The sequence below is a fragment of the Macaca thibetana genome, chromosome 2 (assembly GCF_024542745.1).
Source record: "Macaca thibetana thibetana isolate TM-01 chromosome 2, ASM2454274v1, whole genome shotgun sequence".
Taxonomy (NCBI): domain Eukaryota; kingdom Metazoa; phylum Chordata; class Mammalia; order Primates; family Cercopithecidae; genus Macaca; species Macaca thibetana.
The window spans coordinates 130,864,556-130,883,401 of record NC_065579.1 but is presented as its reverse complement, the minus strand read 5'-3'; the positions used below and the strand labels follow the sequence as shown (position 1 = coordinate 130,883,401).

General features: G+C 33.6%; 1 protein-coding gene across 6 annotated transcripts in view; it reads right to left on the bottom strand.

Annotated features, from left to right (window-relative positions):
• CNTN6 (contactin 6) overlaps window positions 1–18,846 on the bottom strand; it is a 306,119-nt gene that overhangs the window by 84,998 nt on the left and 202,275 nt on the right. For all 6 annotated transcript variants that reach the window (XR_007723159.1, XM_050778571.1, XM_050778569.1 and 3 more), the window contains one exon: window positions 17,158–17,260. Coding sequence is in view for 5 of the 6 variants with exons in the window: in XM_050778571.1 (XP_050634528.1) it covers window positions 17,158–17,260 (103 nt within the window). In the remaining variant the exon portion in view is untranslated. The remainder of the gene's footprint in view (window positions 1–17,157; window positions 17,261–18,846) is intronic.

The following is an 18,846-nucleotide window of genomic DNA, read 5'->3' as shown; positions in this document are numbered from 1 at the left end:
GAGCTAAATATCCAGCTTGCAGCTGCTAACAATGCTAATTAACTTTCTGGAATGATACTCACATTTAGACAGGTAATTTCAACTAAATTATCACCTGCCAGTTCTCCTCCACTTAGAGTTCCAGAGCAGGCTAATTTATTGTTATCTACCTTCTAATTCCTTTGAGTTGCCACCCACTAAATTATAAGCACTAGTGGACTCTTTCTCCTGCTGTGGCTTCAGTATTCTTTTTAGACTCTATATAGTTTGTCCATGTTGATACTAGTAATGCAGTATTCACTAAGAGTTCATTTTGCTTCAAGATAAATGATCTCTTTAAAATGAAAAGTTAATATATTAATCAGATAAAGAACACCATGGAGCAAGGTGGATCTTTGAAGGGGTCTTCAGAATGGAGATTATTGTTAAATCTCTTGAAACTGATGTTACAGATTCAAAACAAATGGTGCTATTATCATTTTAACTACAGAGATCAGTCGTTTCTGGTAACATTTCCCTTTAAACTCTAATTCTACACTCCTCTCCTCTCTCTTTTTACAGAAATTGAGCTTGGATGCAAATCTCAATAAAGAAAACCAATATGAAGGAATTCTCTTATCCAAAGATTTCTCAGACCATAGATGAGGGATTCATGAACCTTGTAGTTCAAAAGGAGCATTGCAAAAGCCTTTTCTTATTTTGTTTCTATTTTCTAAATGAAGGTTGCCTGAAATGTGATTCTTCACAATTGTGAAATACTACTAGATGATAAAAGCAAAGTTTTTCTTTCTTTTTTTCCTCCACTGTGGTTTTGTGCTTCTTAAATACACTTTGTCATAAATATGGACTTTTACTTCATCCTGTCATGTCAGTATGCTTTTACAAAGGGAGCATCCCATTAATTTTATCTGAAGACAGAGAATACATTTCTTAACCATCTGGCCTAGTTCATCCTGATTTCGAAGTCAAATTAAAGCTCTCCACACACTAGTAGGAACTGTGCTTCAATTCTATACCTTTAGCCCATAAATAGAATTTTTATTACTAGTGATATTTGAGAAAGCTTGTATTTCTCCCCTGGATTTCTTAAACCTCATTATCTACAGCTTAAATCCAGGCCATACTAAGTTTTTAACTAAAGACTGGTACAGAGAACGAGTTTCTTAAAATGCTTGTATTTGGGATTATCAACTTGAACCTCATTTCAGGAAATCCCGTCAGTGGGCCAGTTTTAATCGAAGAGAGTGAAGCAGAATAACAAAACCAGCAAAGAATGCCTTTGTTACATTTTCAGACTGTTCAGCGAGCTGCTTTCATTTCCCCAATTTGAAATATTCATACAAAGAGCTTGGAATATAAGATTGTCCTATGGGAATACAATATGGATAAATTCATGAGTTCTGTAGAAAAGCAATCTCACTGTTATGGAAAAAGAGAAAACATTTTTATTTTACTCCGAGTGGTGTAAATGGAGTCATGATTCTGTCCTTGCGGTCAGTTCCTACTATGAAATGAATGTTTATGTCCTCCCAAAATTCATAGGTTGGAAACCTAACCCCTAAGGTGATAGTATTAGGAGGTGGGACTATGACATAAAGCTAGAGCCTTCATAATGGGATTAGTATTCTTATAAAATAGATTAGAGGGAGCTTGTTTTTCCCTTCCACCATGTGAGGACACAGCTAGATGAGCCAGAGATCAGCCCTCACCAGACATCTCACCAAACACCAAGTCTGCTGTTGCCTTGATCATGGACTTCCCAGGCTCTAGAACTTGTGAGCAACAAATTTCAGTTGTTTACAAGCCAATTCCTGTTGTTTACAAGTCTATAGTATTTTGTGATGGCAACCCAATAGGAATAAGATGATGCCTATATCAGTTTTCCCTTGGGGAGGTCATCTTTGAAAAGCCACAAATGGTTTGTTTATAATAGCACTGGTAACAGAATGGCACCTGCAGTTGGAAAAAAAAAATAAAGGAACACAGGCAAATTTTATAGAACTGAATGCAAGTTACCTAACCTCTCTGAGCCTCAGTGTTCTCTTTACATTTCCTAGAAATAAGAATGAGTACACAGGAAGAGCAAATGAGGAAATATCCATGAGAGTACGTTCTAAAATACAATGTTTGAAGCATAAATAAGGCTTAGTAAATTGCCTTAATGCCAAGATTATAAACAGAGACATGCAGGGACCATTGTCCAAATATTCTCTAATAATTTCATTACCAATTTCTACTCCTTTTAATGTAAGTAATATGAATACTAATCTGCACATGAAACATGAATTGAACCCCACTATTTCAAGATGTGGTACAGCTGAAGATGATACTGCACTTAGCAGTTCGTTAACAGCTTGTCCATAATTTTTACTGATAAATAATACTAAGCCTAGATAAATGCCTCTGCTGCTCCTGGGAGAGAAAATGATAATTTGGTAATGGTAGGTGGGCCTTGTGTTACCTCAAATTTATTCAGTTTGATCTTGTCTCAGTTTGGGATCCTAAATTTTCATAAAAGAAGTAAAAGAGACACTGAAAATGGCACATTAATCGTTTATCATTTTATCATTATTTAACATGTATTAAGCACATATTTTATGTTAGCTCCATGCTAACATATGTATGTTATGTTATGTATGTAACATATATTACATACATATATTATGCTAACATAGTATTTTCTTTATTTCATGCAATAGTACTATCAAACATATGATTACAATTGTTAACATTTTGTGGATGAACAAATTGGGACTAGGATAGTTTGGGTAATATGCCCAACATCATACAGTAAATTTAAAAAAAAAGGATTTGAACCAAAGTCTGTCTTTCTGCAGATACTGAGCTCTAAATCACCATGCTTTGCTGCCCCTGTATGAATTAATCAGGTACAAAATGAAAGCAAACCTTATTAGGATGTATAACATGTGCTTAGCAATGTATTCTTCACCTAATGAACTAATGTATTTGCAACCAGTCAATAGACATTTTTTTTTTTTGTATAAGAGGCAAAAGGTGAAATCACAGAGATCATCTTTTTTAAACATATTGAGATGCCTCCAAATTTCAGTAAAAGCTTAGAGATGGGCTCCAAGGTCAGCTGGAAAATAGGAAACAAACAACTTATTATTTTCCCTGAGCTCAGTTCCAACTTAGATTTGAAATCCTGTAACTATAACTGTAAACTGCCAGTTACTAAAAAGTAAGAACTGCGGGTCTACTGAGAGAGGTGGTGATAGACTGCGATGGAAAGGATGAAGAGTTGCTTCCAGAAATATATATATATATATATATATATATATATATTCTTCTTGTATGATTTTTAAGAGTCTTTAAATTAGTTTAATTTTGGAAACAGCACTGTAACAATCCACTCTATGTTCCTTGAAAAAAAATTTTGAAAAATTCTATGGAAAGGGATGTTTGACATTAGATTCGGAGTGTGTCTTTAAGATTAAAAGAGGCCAACTTTTAGGGCAGGTCCCTGCTCTTTGACAGTGGCCCCTCTATAATCTTTCTTGAGAAATTGGCAAGACATTTAGAAATCTTAGTATTTTACATAGTGTTACCTTTACCAATAATCCTAATTTTCTAAAAATATACTTAGGAAGTTTACATGAGCATGAGCAAAATATAGTCACAAGAATATTCATTACATTATTATTCATGATAACAAAAAATTGGAAACAAAACAGAAGGAAACTAAATGTCCACCAATAGGAGATTGGCTGTAAACATATATTGAAATATCTTACTGTCATTACAAATGAGGGTGCAGAAGACTGTTTAATGAACTGCATATATGCTCATGGTATATTTTTAAGAATTAAAAAAAATTACAAACAAATATGCAGTGTATTATACTAAATATGTTAAAAGTAAAGATGGGAAGGATATATGTATACCAAAATAAGAGTAGTTATCCTTTGGAGGAGAAATTAAGTATAAAAAGGATTTTATTTTCCTCTTTTTTTCTTGCCTATATTTTCAGAATTTTCTCAAATGAGTATATATGACTTTTGCAAACTTTATATATATATACGTCTATTTGTAAAGATATTATATATATATATATATTATATATACACACACACCTATGTTTATATAAAAACCTAACTAAGTAATTGTTTTGTTTTAAGCAAAGGATGTAACTCTTCCTGGTCTTCTTGCTTGTTTCTTTGCCTGCCCTCAGGGCTCTCATTTCAAATTCACTTCTAGAACTCTGGTTCCCCTGCTCGTTTTTGTCCTGTGGGAAGTGAATGGCACGATCTCGGCTCACAGAAACCTCTGCCTCCCAGGTTCAAGCGATTCTCCTGCTTCAGTCTCCCAAGTAGCTGGGATTATAGGCATGCACCACCACATCTGGATAATTTTGAATTTTTAGTAGAGATGGGGTTTCTCCACATTGGTCAGTCTAGTTTCGAACTCCCAACCTCAGGCAATCCGCCTGCTTCAACTTCCCAAAGTCTTGGGATTACAGCTATGAGCCACTGTGCCTGGCCTCTATTTTTTCTTTATGTACATAAATTTATTCTCCATGTACATAATCTCTTCTAGAAAATGGAAGCAGAGAGAGTATTTTTTAATTCACTCTATGAGGCCAAATTACCATAATGCCAAAATAAGATAAAGACATTTCAAGAAAGGAAGACTACAGACCAATATCTTTCATTAATACAAATGTAAAAATCCTCAACAAATATTAACAAATTGAGTCCAGCAACAATTAAAAAGACTTACGCACCACAACAAAGTAGGACTTGTTTTGGGTATGCAAGACTGATGGTTCAATATTAGAAAATTAATTCATGAAATCCACTAATGAATAGAAGAAAAATCACATGATCATATCAATTGGTGCCAAAAAAAGCATTTGGAAAAATGCAACACTTACCCAAAATAAAAATTCTCAATAAACAAGGAATAAAGAGGAACTTCCTCAATTTGATGAAAATGTCTGCCAAAATATGTAGCACTAGTATCCTACTTAACGGTGAGAAAGTGGATGCTTTCATTTTGGATAGGGGGGAAAGAGGCAAACACGTTTACTCTTACCACTCATTGTCATCATTGTATTGGAAATCGTAGCTGGTGCAATAATGCAAGAAAAGGCAAAAAAAAAAAAAAAAAAAGTATATAGATTGAAAAGAAGGAAATAATACTTGTTCCCAGGCAGCATTGAAAAATCCCAAAGAATTAACAAAAAAATAATTCCAGCACTAAAATGTGATTATAGCAAGGCAACAAGATACAATGCTAATATATCAAAGTCAGTTAACTTTTGTTTATACCAGCAGTTAACAAATGGAATTTGAATTACACAATTAAAATACAATGCCATTTATATTAGCACTAAAACAGGAAATTCTAGGGTTTATATAAAATAGTATTTCAAAATTTATGTGCCAAAAACTACATAATCTCATAAAATCAATTAAAAGAGATCTAAATAAGTGGAGAAATAATCTGTGTTCATGGATTAAAAGTCTCAACACTGTCAGTATGTCACATCTTCCCAACCTGATCAATAGATTTAAGTCAATCCCAATAAAAACCCCAACTGCTATTTTATGGATATAGACAAAATGATTCTAAAGTTTATATGGAAAGACAAGGAAAGCAAAACAAAACAAAACAAAATAGCCAACACAATGCTGAAGAAGAAGAATAAAGTTGGAGTACTGACATTACCTGACTTCAGGATTTCCTGTAAAGCTACAGTAATTGAGGCGATGTGATAATGGCAAAATAATAGACAGCAATGGAACAAAAGAGAGCACAGTAATTCACTTGTACAAATATAGTCAGCATATCTTTGACAAACTAGCAAACACAATACAGTAGAGAAAAATTTGTCTTTTTAACAGATACTGGAACAATTGGAAGTCCATATGTTATAAAATGAATAGACCCAGAGGTCACATCTTTCACAAAAATTAATGCAAAATGGACCATCAATGAAAATGCAAAACATAAAACTATAATAGCTCTAGAAGATGACAGAGGAGAATATCTAGGTAACCTTGGATATAGTGATGAGTTTTTGTATTTAACACCAAAAATACTTTTCATTGGAAAAAAATTGATAACCTGCACGTCATTAAAATAAAAACCTTGTGCTTTGTTATTGACATTGTTAAGGAAATGCAAAGACAAGTCACAGACTGGGAGAAAATATTTGCAAAACACATATCTGATAAAAGGCTTATGTTCAAAATATGCAAAGAATTCTTAAAGCTCAACAATAAGAAAATAAACATACCAATTAAAAATGTAGCAAAGATGTAAGCAGACATCTTACCAAAGAAGATAAATAGATAGCAAATAATCACATTAAAAGATGTTGACATCTTTTGCCATTAGAGAATTACCAATTAAAACAACAAGCAAATACCACTATACACCTGTTAGAATGGCTAAAAAGACAAAACAAAACAAAACCCCACACAATATCAGACGCTGGTGTAGATTAACAGAAATAAAAATTCTAATCTATTGCTATTATAGATATAATCTATATCTTTTCTAATCTAATGGGACAGCACTGTATGGAGTGGAAATTTACTGATCAGTAAGTGGACGAGAGCAGAGTGGTCCATGTAGTAATGGATTAGAGTTGGAGACAACAGCAAGATCTTATGTTTAACTTAACATAATACCAATAGCTGTATATAGAAATACTTATAGATATATCTATATAATAAGTAGTATATACACACATATTTCTTTCCTCTGTCATCTGAGAGCGCCTAAATAAATGACACTCTAGTAGCAACAAGCACACCTAGTACCCAGATATTTGTTTCTAATGTCATTCTTCAATAAAAAGAGCCAGGAATCCTATCCTTGGAGACATGACTGCTGCTATGACTAGGGCATGAAATATACAAGATGAACCTGGAACATCTTTAATGTCAGTAAATAAGAAAGTGCTAACAGGCACACACACACACACACACACACACACACACAACACCCCATACATTGATGAGTGCATAACAAAGGGCACAAGATCCAACTTAAAAGGCTCCCAATGGCAAAAGCTAAAACAAGCTGAGCAGCAAAATAAACAAAGTAGCATAGAATTACAATTCAAAGTCTAAAATAATTATATGTGAGTCAGTACTGATGTAAGTAAATTACTAAATATTAATAAATGAAGAAGTGACACATTTCACAGGTAAAAGAATTCTGTAGGTTCATTATTCTGCAAAAGGTGAAGCACAAGACTCTATTCATCAAGTGTGGACTACACATAGTCACCCATTTCCAAAGAGTCAGTATGGAGTGGGAGAAAAGAGTAATTTTATAGTGGAGAACCCTGATAAAAATTATTTCAGCCAGGTAATCAAGGCCAGCATCATCTGTCATAAATCATTTTGATAAAGTTAACCTTGATATGTAATGAAAATTGTTCCTTACCTTTATATTATTCCTCTCCAAAACTTGTAACCCCAGTCTAATTATGACAAATATAGGCATATTCTAACAGAGGGGCAGTCTACAATAAACCGACCACCACTCCTCAAAACTGTCAAGGACATCAAACACCAGACATGTCTGAGATACTGCTACAGAGAAGAGGAGACTAATGAGACAAGAAAACTTGATGTAATGTGGTACTCTGGATGGAATCTTGGAATAGAAGGGCATAAATGCCAAAGACATTTGAATAAAATATGGACTTTATAATAATCAGACATCAGCATTGGCTGGTTAATTGTAACAAACGCATCATAATAATGTAAGATGTGAGTAATAAGGGAAATTGTGTGGGGGGTTATATTGGACCTCTCTATACTATCGGTTCAATATTTCTGTTGTAAAACTATTATTTAAAATCCAGTCGTTAAAAAATGTATTTATGAACAAAAGGGGAAAAAAGAAGAAATAATTTTCCATTTCGTAGAAATACGAGAAGCCTTTAAGTAATAGCTTAAAATTAGCTCTGCTAAAGAAATGACAGTGACCCTCTCCAGTCTCTATTTGATAAAGGGCAGCGTGGGAAAAAGATAATCAGTAAAGTTCCCAAAGTGAGGATCCTTGACTCTTCCTTCACTGAAAGGCTGGAAGGAAAGAGCTGATCCCAAGAGAAATGTGTAATCACACATTGTTACATCAATCTTATTTTCATTAGCCTGCAACCTCCCCGGACCTTTATATAATCTTTTTTATCTCCCAGGGCCAGGTGTCTGTCCCCTGACTGACTACCTAAATGAAGAAATGAAGGAATTAATGATTGAATGAGGTATTCAATACATATTTGCTAAGTGAATGAATAATTGGTGCTCAATTTGTCAAATGAGTGAGAGAGGAAATGTCAGTAATCCTTAGAAAGACTGAACAGAATTTAAAATAATAAATCTATTCTTCTAGGGAAGTCCCTTAACACAAAAATATAACACAGAAACCATTTCGCTCCTTCATATGTGTTCCTTTTTACCTCCTCAGTCAAAGCAACTTTGACGATTCCCAGGATTCATAAAGTAGTTACTATTTAATGCCTGTTATGGGTCAGGAATCTTAGTAAGTGAGCTTAATAGTATTTCCAGTCCTTAAAAAATTCGGCTATATCTATTTATTCTCTCTCTCTCTCTCATTTTTGCCTTCCTTATACACATAAGAAAACTGACCAAAGTCATCCAGCTATTGATAAGTGAAATTAAGACTTTAATCCTGCTCTATTTGAACGTAAAGTCCACACTTTTCAGCATACCATTTGCCTTCAAATGCGAATAAATTCACTAATAAATTATTTATTGCTAGGGTGTGCGCGTGTGTTTGTGAGAGCATGGTGGGGTTAATGTTATCTTTCAATTTCTGAATAATTGGCTTGAAGATTTTTTAGTTCTCAGATTTGTGAGCATGGTCAACAGAGGTGAGTGTTCTATAAAGTTTACTTTATTATTTTATGCCAGGCAATACCATGCCATGTTAAAAAAAGTTATTAATAATATCATGTTTTAGAAAAAGTCATTAGCAAGAGTCTAAAGATTAGGTTTCAGTATGCATTTCTGGAGTGAATGGGGTAAACTATGCCTAGGAAGAGATTCTGTTCTCTATCTACTCAACTCAATGAGGGGAAACAAAAGGTAAACGACTTTTTAGATATCCAGTTTCAAAATCTTTAAGATACCTGAGTGATTAAAATGATAAACTAAAAAATTGCTAAGGAACTGAAAAGTTTCAGTGTGCCTAGCTTGATTTAAAAATATTATTTTCATCTTGAGTGACTTGAGAAATCTTTCTGCAGTATAATCTGCAATGATGTCCACATTTGTAAGATGAAAAGCAAACATTATAAGAAATAGCTCCTCTGCCACCTGAAAATTCTGAAACACCTAACAACATCATGGTGAGACTTAAATTTGCTGCTTGACATTAATAGCCAAGCTGGGTATCTTTTGCTTCATAAATTAGAAAAAAAAATAAGATATACATGTACACATAAATATAGTACTCTGTGTGAAGGCTTCAGAACACACAGGAACATTCAGTGCTGCTACTAATGTTATTTACATTCCAGAATACTAACAGAAAAGTTACTAAATTAAGATTTTTTTAGAAAAAGGAAAATATGTTTGGTTGTTTATAAAAGCAGTAGAATAGAGTTATGGGGGATATCAGTTTAATTACTTCACCCAGCAAGAGCCCATATTTTTTTCAAAGGAGACATACATATTTATCAGTCAATCATACTACATTTGCATAGTACCTATACAAGGAGCTTCTGAGGGTATTTCACTATACAATTAATTTGCAGCTTTCATAATTAAGAGTCTGCCATGTTAAACAAATGAGACGAAACTGAGAGTTGAAAGCTGTGATCATGTCAGCTCTGAAACTCCAATATAGAAAGTCAGTTACATATCCCCAAAGTCATAGCAATTAAAGTTAAGACAATTACTTGAAGCTTTTTCTTAATTATTCTGTACTCACACTAGCTTTTGGTGGTTTAAGTTTGTTAGATTATTGAGTAAACACTTCACCAATTCTTCTCTAGACTTCACTTTTTATACATCCTGTCTGCATGATGGTTTCTGTGACTGAAACTATGTTTTCTGAGTGCTACCTAATCAGGTATACCAGACTTTTAGAAATGGTGTACATTGCCATCATCACCTATATAACAATAAGGTGTATAACCCTGATTTTTGATGTGTTTTTGGAAACACTTTTTTCTTCTCATTAAAACACAGCTTGAATTTTTTACAAGCTTATCTTTTGAATTTTAGTTATTTTTAATATGTAAAATTAAAACTTACTTGTTGCTGGAATATTAGTTATTATGGATAATATAAATGGGAAATATAGCTATAATTCCTTTCCCCAGATAAAGCATTTTTTAACATTTTGCTGAAATTTTTCAAGCCTTTTTCTAGCAAAATATTTAGATAATTGAGGGTCATATTACATCTGCCCATGGAGGATTAAGTAAGTCAGACACTTAGAAGTGAATTCAATACAAATATGAAAGGGTTATAAGCATGAGTTTTGGAGTCAGAATCTATGAGATGTAGATTTGAATCCCAGATATGCAACTTATATTGGTTAAGTCACTTAATTTATCTAAGCCTCACTGTATTTACCTTCATAATTAGTATTTCAAAAACAGTGAAAAACTAGACAAATATATGAAATGAACAAACAAACAAACAAACAAAAAACCTCTTGCTGGAACTTGAACAATTGGCAACACAAAAGTATGATCCTGAAAGAGGGGAATAAATGAAATAAGGTTTTGTTAGCCCTTGTTTTCTGTGTAGAGACACTTTCCATCGAGATCAGGGAGTAGGTAGGGGAGACATAAGTAGTAAAGTACTGTGTCACTGAGCTGAGAAGACAAAGATCGGATTTGGAGAGGCTGAAGTGGCTGGAATTGCAGAGCATAGTATTAGAAAGAATGGCATTACTTAAATAATGTGCTCTGAAGATCTGCATAGGAGTGTTGCATGAGGCTGGGCAAAGAATAGTTTTCAGAGCTCAAATAGGCCTGGAAGACATTAGAGCTCCACTATATCAGAGAAGAAAAACTTGGTGAACATTTGAAGCATTCAGTTGGGGATTTCATCTTAGTAGTAAACTAGCCTTAATAACCACAGAAAACCCGAGGATTCACAGTAGTGTAACAACTGCCTATCAAAATAAAGTTCAAAAAGATTTTTAATAAGTACACCACAATTTAGCATTCAACAACATGACATTTATGATGTCTACTATTCAATCTTAAATTACTACATATTCAAACAAGCAGAGAAATGAGAACTGTAACTAGGAGAAAAAGCAGCCAATAGAAACAGACCCACAAAAAACTGAGATGATAGAATTAGCAAGCAAGGACTTATTTAGGGCTCCTATATAATTACAGCGCAGAGAATTACAGCTGAAATAACTGCAAACTTTAGATGCTATTTAAGAAAGAGTCTCTAGGGAAACCCAAGGGCAAGAGTGGACATAAAAGCAAAGGTACTACCTAAAATTTAACCTCTTATGCCACAGCTAGAGCCAACAGAAATTACAGCCTAATTCTAACTAGAAAAACATAAAACCTCACACTAAAAGTTTAGGTATTGAAGTTCCTTTAATCTGATATAATAATGTTCAGGATTCAAATAAAAAAGTACAAAGCATGCTAAAAAACAGTCTGAAGAGACAAAACACCATGATAACTAGACTCAAATATAATGAAACTTTTAGAACTATCAGGCTGAGGATTTAAAATTGAACTAGTTATTATCAGACAGTAATTTTAAATTACTATAATTAATATATCAAGGTCTATAATTAAAAAGTGAACAGCATATAAGAACAAATGGATAATGTAAGCACAGAGAAGAAAACTCTAAGAAAGGATCAAAAGGAAATGCTGGAAATAAAATATGTAATAATACAAATGAGGGATGCCTTTGATGGGCTCAACAGTGGACTGAACATAGCTAAGGGGGAAGTAAATGAATGACAAGCAATACCAATAGAACTTCCCAAATTGAAATGCAAAGATAAAAATAATTAAAAATTTTTAAAAGATTAAGAACTTGGACAGAAGGGAGATTACAAATGGCATAAAAGATAATGTAAAAGAAATACTAAAAGGAGAAAAAAGCAAACAAATAAATGTTTAAAATAATCATGCCTGAATAGTTTTCAGAAATAATGACAAACAGCAGGCCGGGCGAGGTGGCTCACGCCTGTAATCGCAGCACTTTGGGAGGATGAGGCGGGCAGATCATGAGGTCAGGAGATCGAAACCATCCTGGTGAACGCGGTGAAATCCCTGTCTCTACTAAAAATACAAAAAAAATTAGCCGGGCGTGGTGGCCGGCGCCTGTAGTCCCAGCTTCTAGGGAGGCTGAGGCAGGAGAATGGCGTGAACCCGGGAGGCGGCGGAGCTTGCAGTGAGCGGGGATCGCGCCACTGCACTCCAGCCTGGGCGACAGAGCGAGACTCTGTCTCAAATAATAATAATAATTAAAAAAAAAAAAAAAAATGACAAACACCAAACCATAGATTCAGGAAGTTCAGAGAAAACAAAACAAGATAAATAAACAACAAAAATAATCTACAACCTCAAGAGAAAAAATATTCCCAGTGATAGATAGAGGGTGATATTTCCTAGTTATGTGAGCACATGTATGGGGTACATTAAACAAACATTTAATGAAAGCAAATTTTTTTATTTCAGGAGCTCTCTTATGTCCTAAAAATAAAAAATTTAATAAGATCTGGCACTGGAGCTGGTCTTTCTATGTTTTTATTTCCTTTTCCTTCTACCCACCTATTGATTTTCTTCCTCCCTCTTCTCTCTCTCTTTCCCCCATCTATTAAAATATATACATCTTAGTTTAATAAATGTGTAGTCTATAGCTTAAATAGCAGTCAATAATTAGCAATATAATCAGAAAAAAATATTTGATTTTATTCCTCAAGTCAACTAGCTTTTCTCAGTTTTGAGGTTATGGAACATCTTACAAAAGAGTAAAGTATCTCACAAAGTAGACAGGAAGATTTAGATGGATTAGTAAAAAGAAGTCCCCATATTTGGGGAAAAAAATGACTAAAACCAAATGCTGCACAGCAATATTTTTATGAAGAGATGTTAGAGAGTATGATTTATAATAAACACTCAATAGACTTGGCAACAAACTTACAAATATAGATTTTTAATTTTGAAGATAAGACATTTGACTGTTTCTATTTTCAGATTGTTAGTTATACCTGTAACATAGTTAATCTAGTGTGTTGCTTTTTATGTTTGTTAATTTTATGTATTTAGAAGACAATATGGCATTTGGTAAATACTGTAATTTATAATGGACTAAAAGGCATTTTCAGCATGCTTGCAATGTGTTAAAGATAATCTAATTTGTTTTCTGAAAACTGTTGGCAAGCATATATAAAACTCTTTTTGGTAGTAGCTCACATTTGTCAGTTTTCCAAAGTAGTCAAAGTATTTTCACATACATTTTGTTGCTTTGAAGAAATGAGAAATGTATCTGCACTCCAATTACACCAAATGTAAGATTGTTATACAGGGCATTTTAACACTGCCACTTCGACCCAATAGATGCTTCAGACTTTCCATTTTTACTCCAAGGTATTTCAATTCTATGTTAATGACTTCCTTTAATAAACATAATCTCAACATTGATTAATTTTGTTAGATAACAATTTAGGGAGTGGACTCCATTAAATCAAGTATTTCCTTGACAATTTTCTATGAGGTATGGTTTGGTAATTTCTATTATTTTCCTATTCCCATTTAACATTATTTCATGTTCAACAGTTATTTTCTGCATAAACTTAACAAACATGATTTATTTATCAGGGAGTTTCTTTTGTACACACACATGAGATTTTATATTTTGAGAGTTTTTTAAACTATTAATTTTCCAACTCAAATGTTTCTGGGTCAAATATTGCTAGTTTAAATTTTGTCAAAAGTTTAGGAGCCGGGCACAGTGGCTCACGCTTGTAATCCCAGCACTTTGGAAGGCCGAGGCAAGTGGATCAGGAGGTCAGGAGTTAGAGACCAGTCTGGCCAACACAGTGAAACTCCATCTCTACTATAAATAAAAAAACTAGCTGGGTGTGGTGGCAGGCACCTGTAATCCCAGCTACTCGCTTGGCTGAGGCAGGAGAATCACTTGAACCCCGGAGGCAGAGGTTGCCGTGAGCCGAGATCGTGCCACTGCACTCCAGTCTGGGCAACAGACTTAGACTCTGTCTCAAAAAACAAAACAAAACAAAAAAAAGAAAAAGAAAAAGGTTTAGGGACTCTTGTATGTTTTTAAAACTATAAATTTTACCTTGTACAATTTAATAATGTGTTGATTATTTCCATCACCATGGGGTTAATGGAAAATAAGACACTGCTTTATTTATTTTTAAATATTATTCCATATACCACATATATTCCAAGCTTCATTTTTCCTGATTAGATCTTATCACATATCTGATACATTTGTGTGTGGAGAAAGAAAGAGAGAGAGAGGCAGAGAGAGAGAGAAAGGGAATGTAGCACAGGTTTATACTTGGTCAATTCAGGTAGAGTATATGATGTCTGTGTATTACTCTTTCAACTTTTCTGTAGGTTTGAATAATATAATAATAAATAAATTTAAAAAACTGGTATGTGAGCAGTTCAAAGACTATATTGATCATGTTCTCTCTCCTTCTCTCTCTCTTCTCTCTCTTTCTTTCCTTCTTCTTTTTTTATTTTTCCAGAACTGACCCTAATTGCTCCTTTCTTACACTGTCATCAATCCTGAGACACAGAGAACAGGATTGGGCTGGGAAAGATGAGAATTTATACCCTCTCTGAGATACCTACTCTGCTTTGAACATCCTCACTAACTCAAACATCGTTTATATAAAAGTAGAATGCCTCCGGTGCAGTGGCTCACACCTGTAATCCCAGCACTTTGGGAGGCTGAGGCGGGTGGATCACGAGGTCAGGAGATTGAGATCATCCTGGCTAACATGGTGAAACCCCGTCTCTACTAAAAATACAAAAATAAAAATATTAGCTGGGCGTGGTGGCACGTGCCTGTAGTCCCAGCTACTTGGGAGGCTGAGGCAGGAGAATGGTGTGAACCCAGGAGGTGGAGCTTGCAGTGAGCCAAGATCACACCACTGCACTCCAGCTTGGGCAACAGAGCAAGACTCCATCTCAAAAAAAAAAAAAAAAGTAGAATGAAATTTGGATTTTGGTTTTAGAATAATTCAGTGAGCATTTATTACATAAATGGCAAGCCCAAGATTTAATGTTTTAACATGTATTATCCATTCTAATCCTCACAACAAACATACATCATAACTCCTTTTGGATGAAAATATGGTAATTCATAGAGATTATAAGCATGTTTGCTAACAATCAAATAATTCTTGAGAAAATTGGAAATTGAATCTGTCTCCCAGGATTTCAAAAGCAGTTATCTTACCATTTACTTAGAAGTTCCTAAATTCAGAATTTAAAATCAGGTGGGCCTAGGTTTGAATTGCTCGCCTCCTCTGAATAGAAACATAAAATTGAACAGGTTCCTTCTCCAATCTGAGCTTCAGTTTCTCATATGTAATGAAAACATAATTTGCCCTGCAAGATTATGACAATTATGTATATTGTATCATAAATGTTTAGTTATAGGTGCTTAGCAAATGAAATTATTTTCATTAGATTCTTGAGAAATAGCCTCAACATTTTCAATTATTTTATTGTGAAAAACCATTTTTTAATTTCAGCAATCTATATTTCCTGATGCCAAATATGATTAAATAAGCTATTAATATTCTTTTCAGATACTCTCTTTTATTGGTTTTCTTTTTAAATTAATTATCTAATTATCAAAGAATTTGATGACATTTAATATTTTTATAAACCTTAACTTCTGAAAAAGCCTGAAAATGGTGAAAGTTCATCATGTCTTAAAAGGCAGGCAAATAATAAAAACTGGTGTAAAGCCCCTGTTTGTCACTTTCTTAGGAATCATTTAATCAATCAATAATTATTTGTTTGATAAATGCTATGAGACCCATACTGTATGAAAATAAAATATGGTCTCTTAAATCCATGAGAAATGACTATTCTGAGAAATTTAATTTAAAGATATGCAAAATTCCATCTATAGAAAACAAACTAATATTTAGTGACCACCATTATTTGGATTGCTGAGTATGTTTAACTTAATAAAATGACTGAGACATTTAAGGATGTTTTCCAGAATTTTGACACTAAGTCACTATTTCTAAATGTGATGGCCACATTAGGAATAGACCTTGGATTTAGAGGTAAGCCCTCCGAACTTACCTCTGAGTCAGTCAAGTCTTTTACTATTCAAAGTATGTTCCGTTTATAAGAAGCGTGACTAATATATGGGAGCTTATTAGAAATGGAGGAATCAAACATCACCCCAGACCTCTAGAGTCAGAATATGAATTTAACCGTGTCCCCAGGTAACTCACATGCATACTAACATTTGAAAATGACAGTCTAGTCTGTCTCTCTTTTTTTTTTTTTTTTCTGGTGTTTATAGGCACAAAAATGAAATTTGTATACCACCAAAAAGCAAAGAGGTGTTCTAGACATCCCATGCAAAAATGTAGGTATTTTCCTGGCTTAAAAGTATTCCAAACCTGTTCCTAATAAATGCTTATCTGAGTGAAACAAAATGCCTCCACTATCAGGGAAGCTTGGGCTCAATTCTAATTATCCAGTATGAAAAATGGACTTTAATTAGTCTTATTTTGGAAACGAGCAGTGGTTTTTTATTTATCAGAATTGTTGGTTAATTAAGCAAGGAAATACTCCAGGCAATGTATTTCTGGATGTAGGACAAGACAGAGTGAAGGATGTGTGAAAGGTTTAGTGACTTGCCCATCATCTTATACAAGTGCACTTCTTTCCTTGCAATGTGCTGCCTAAATGGGTCTCATTATGCTTAAACTAAAGGAAATATCAGCACCTGTAGGGGAGAATTGCAGCCCTGATTATTTTCAATTGCAGCCCTGGTCATTGTCGCAGTATTAGACATGTTTGTTTAAATTCAAATCAGAAAGTTCCACTGAAAGTTCCAGCATTTGTAATCTACTTGGTAATTTACCTTAGAGCAATATTTGAATAACAAAAAGCTTTTTAATAAAAAAAATTTAAAGCAACCAGGAAAACAAAAACAAAAACCTTACTTTCCAAGGGCAAAACATTCCAGTTTTACAGATGAATCCTTTGCAGCTTGTATAGTTTCAGGAAAACGCACTTCAATCTTTGGTTCATATTCCCCCATCACACCTGTTAAATATCAAAAGAGCTAGCAGCATTTCTGGAGAATAGAAGTTTTCTATGAAGTAAATGCTTCATTAACCAAAACCTGATTATTTCTTCTTAATAAGAATTAGGGCTTTCAGTTAAGAATTGGATACATATAGATTCTAAAATGCTTCTGTGTTTTCAAAAAAGATACTTTTCTAGTGATATCCATGTTTATCTACCTTTCAGGAAACTCAAGAGAGCCAGATCTGATTAATAATAATAAAAAAAAAAAAAACAGGAATTTTTCAGCTAACACTGTAAGAAGTCCACTGCAGTAGGTCTTAATCCAAAATAACAGTAGTTCTGCAGCAAAACGTATAAAGTCATCACATTAATTGAGATAAAAAAGTAAATATTCACATATTAGTACAATAAGGTTTTGTTGCTAAATAAGTTTGCTGTACACCTATAAAAATTTGTTTTAAGTTTTTAAATTTTCAATGCAAGAAATTGGGGATATGTGCTAAGATAAGAATAAGATAATGGTATAGCCTATTGTAAATATACTACCTACCAGAGGAGTTGTAACAGAAATATATCTATATGATATTCTCATTAACTTAATTAATTTAATCAATGACACCTCAAGATTATTTAAATACTTTGATCATTTTTAATATATATACCAAACAACAAAGTAATACATTCCTAAAATAAATACATTGTTGGTTGCTAATATAATTGTAAAAAAGTAAAAATTACAAAATATATATGAAACAAAAATACTTCATTTTTAAGACCTTGACCATTATAAACATTCAAAGAGCTTATGGTGAGAAGGTAGTGAGTACTACTTCAATCAACTAAGTTGGTAGGTTTTATTCTTTTTCGCTTTCTTGATGTCTGATATTTCTTATATGCTTACGTGTAAAAGAGGTTTGATTTTTGTGTTATATACAATGCTTTTGCTCTACTTTTCCTGTAAATGTGTTCAAGGGAATAGAGTGGATAGAAAAAGGAAGGAATGAAGAAGGGAAGAAGCAGAAACTCAGAGTAGACAGCAAACAAAAAAAGGAAAAACATAGTAGAATCTCTAAGCATATTGTTGGCTCATGAATTCTTCTGGTCATAAACAGGAGTATTCATTGAAGGAGAGAAATTGAACTTAGGAATAAGTCTAACGGTTGCTGAAATCTTAATGAAGACCTTTCAAATATATTTGGGTGGTTAGTGATTATAAAAGCTCTATTATAAGAACTCCTTCTATGGGACTTGTTCCACAATTCTGTTATCCTTTATTAGCAGTATATTCTTGCTTTTCTTCAACTCTTCAGAGGGGAGAAAATCTCCACGAGGTATTGCATTTCAAGTCCTGAATATAGTCATAAAATGCACCAACAAATTTTCTATCTTTATGAATCCCACTGTGAACATTTAATTAAAAAACAACTAGAGAATTTTTCCACTTCAATGACTTCCTTAAACTTTCTGGCTCTCTAAATCTTGTACCAGCTATGACTTGACTAAGCTACAAAACTCGTGAGAGACTAATCTGGATTATGTTCGTTGGAGGAATATAATTATTATAAATCTTGCGTTTCATTCTTCTCTGGAATGCTCATAAT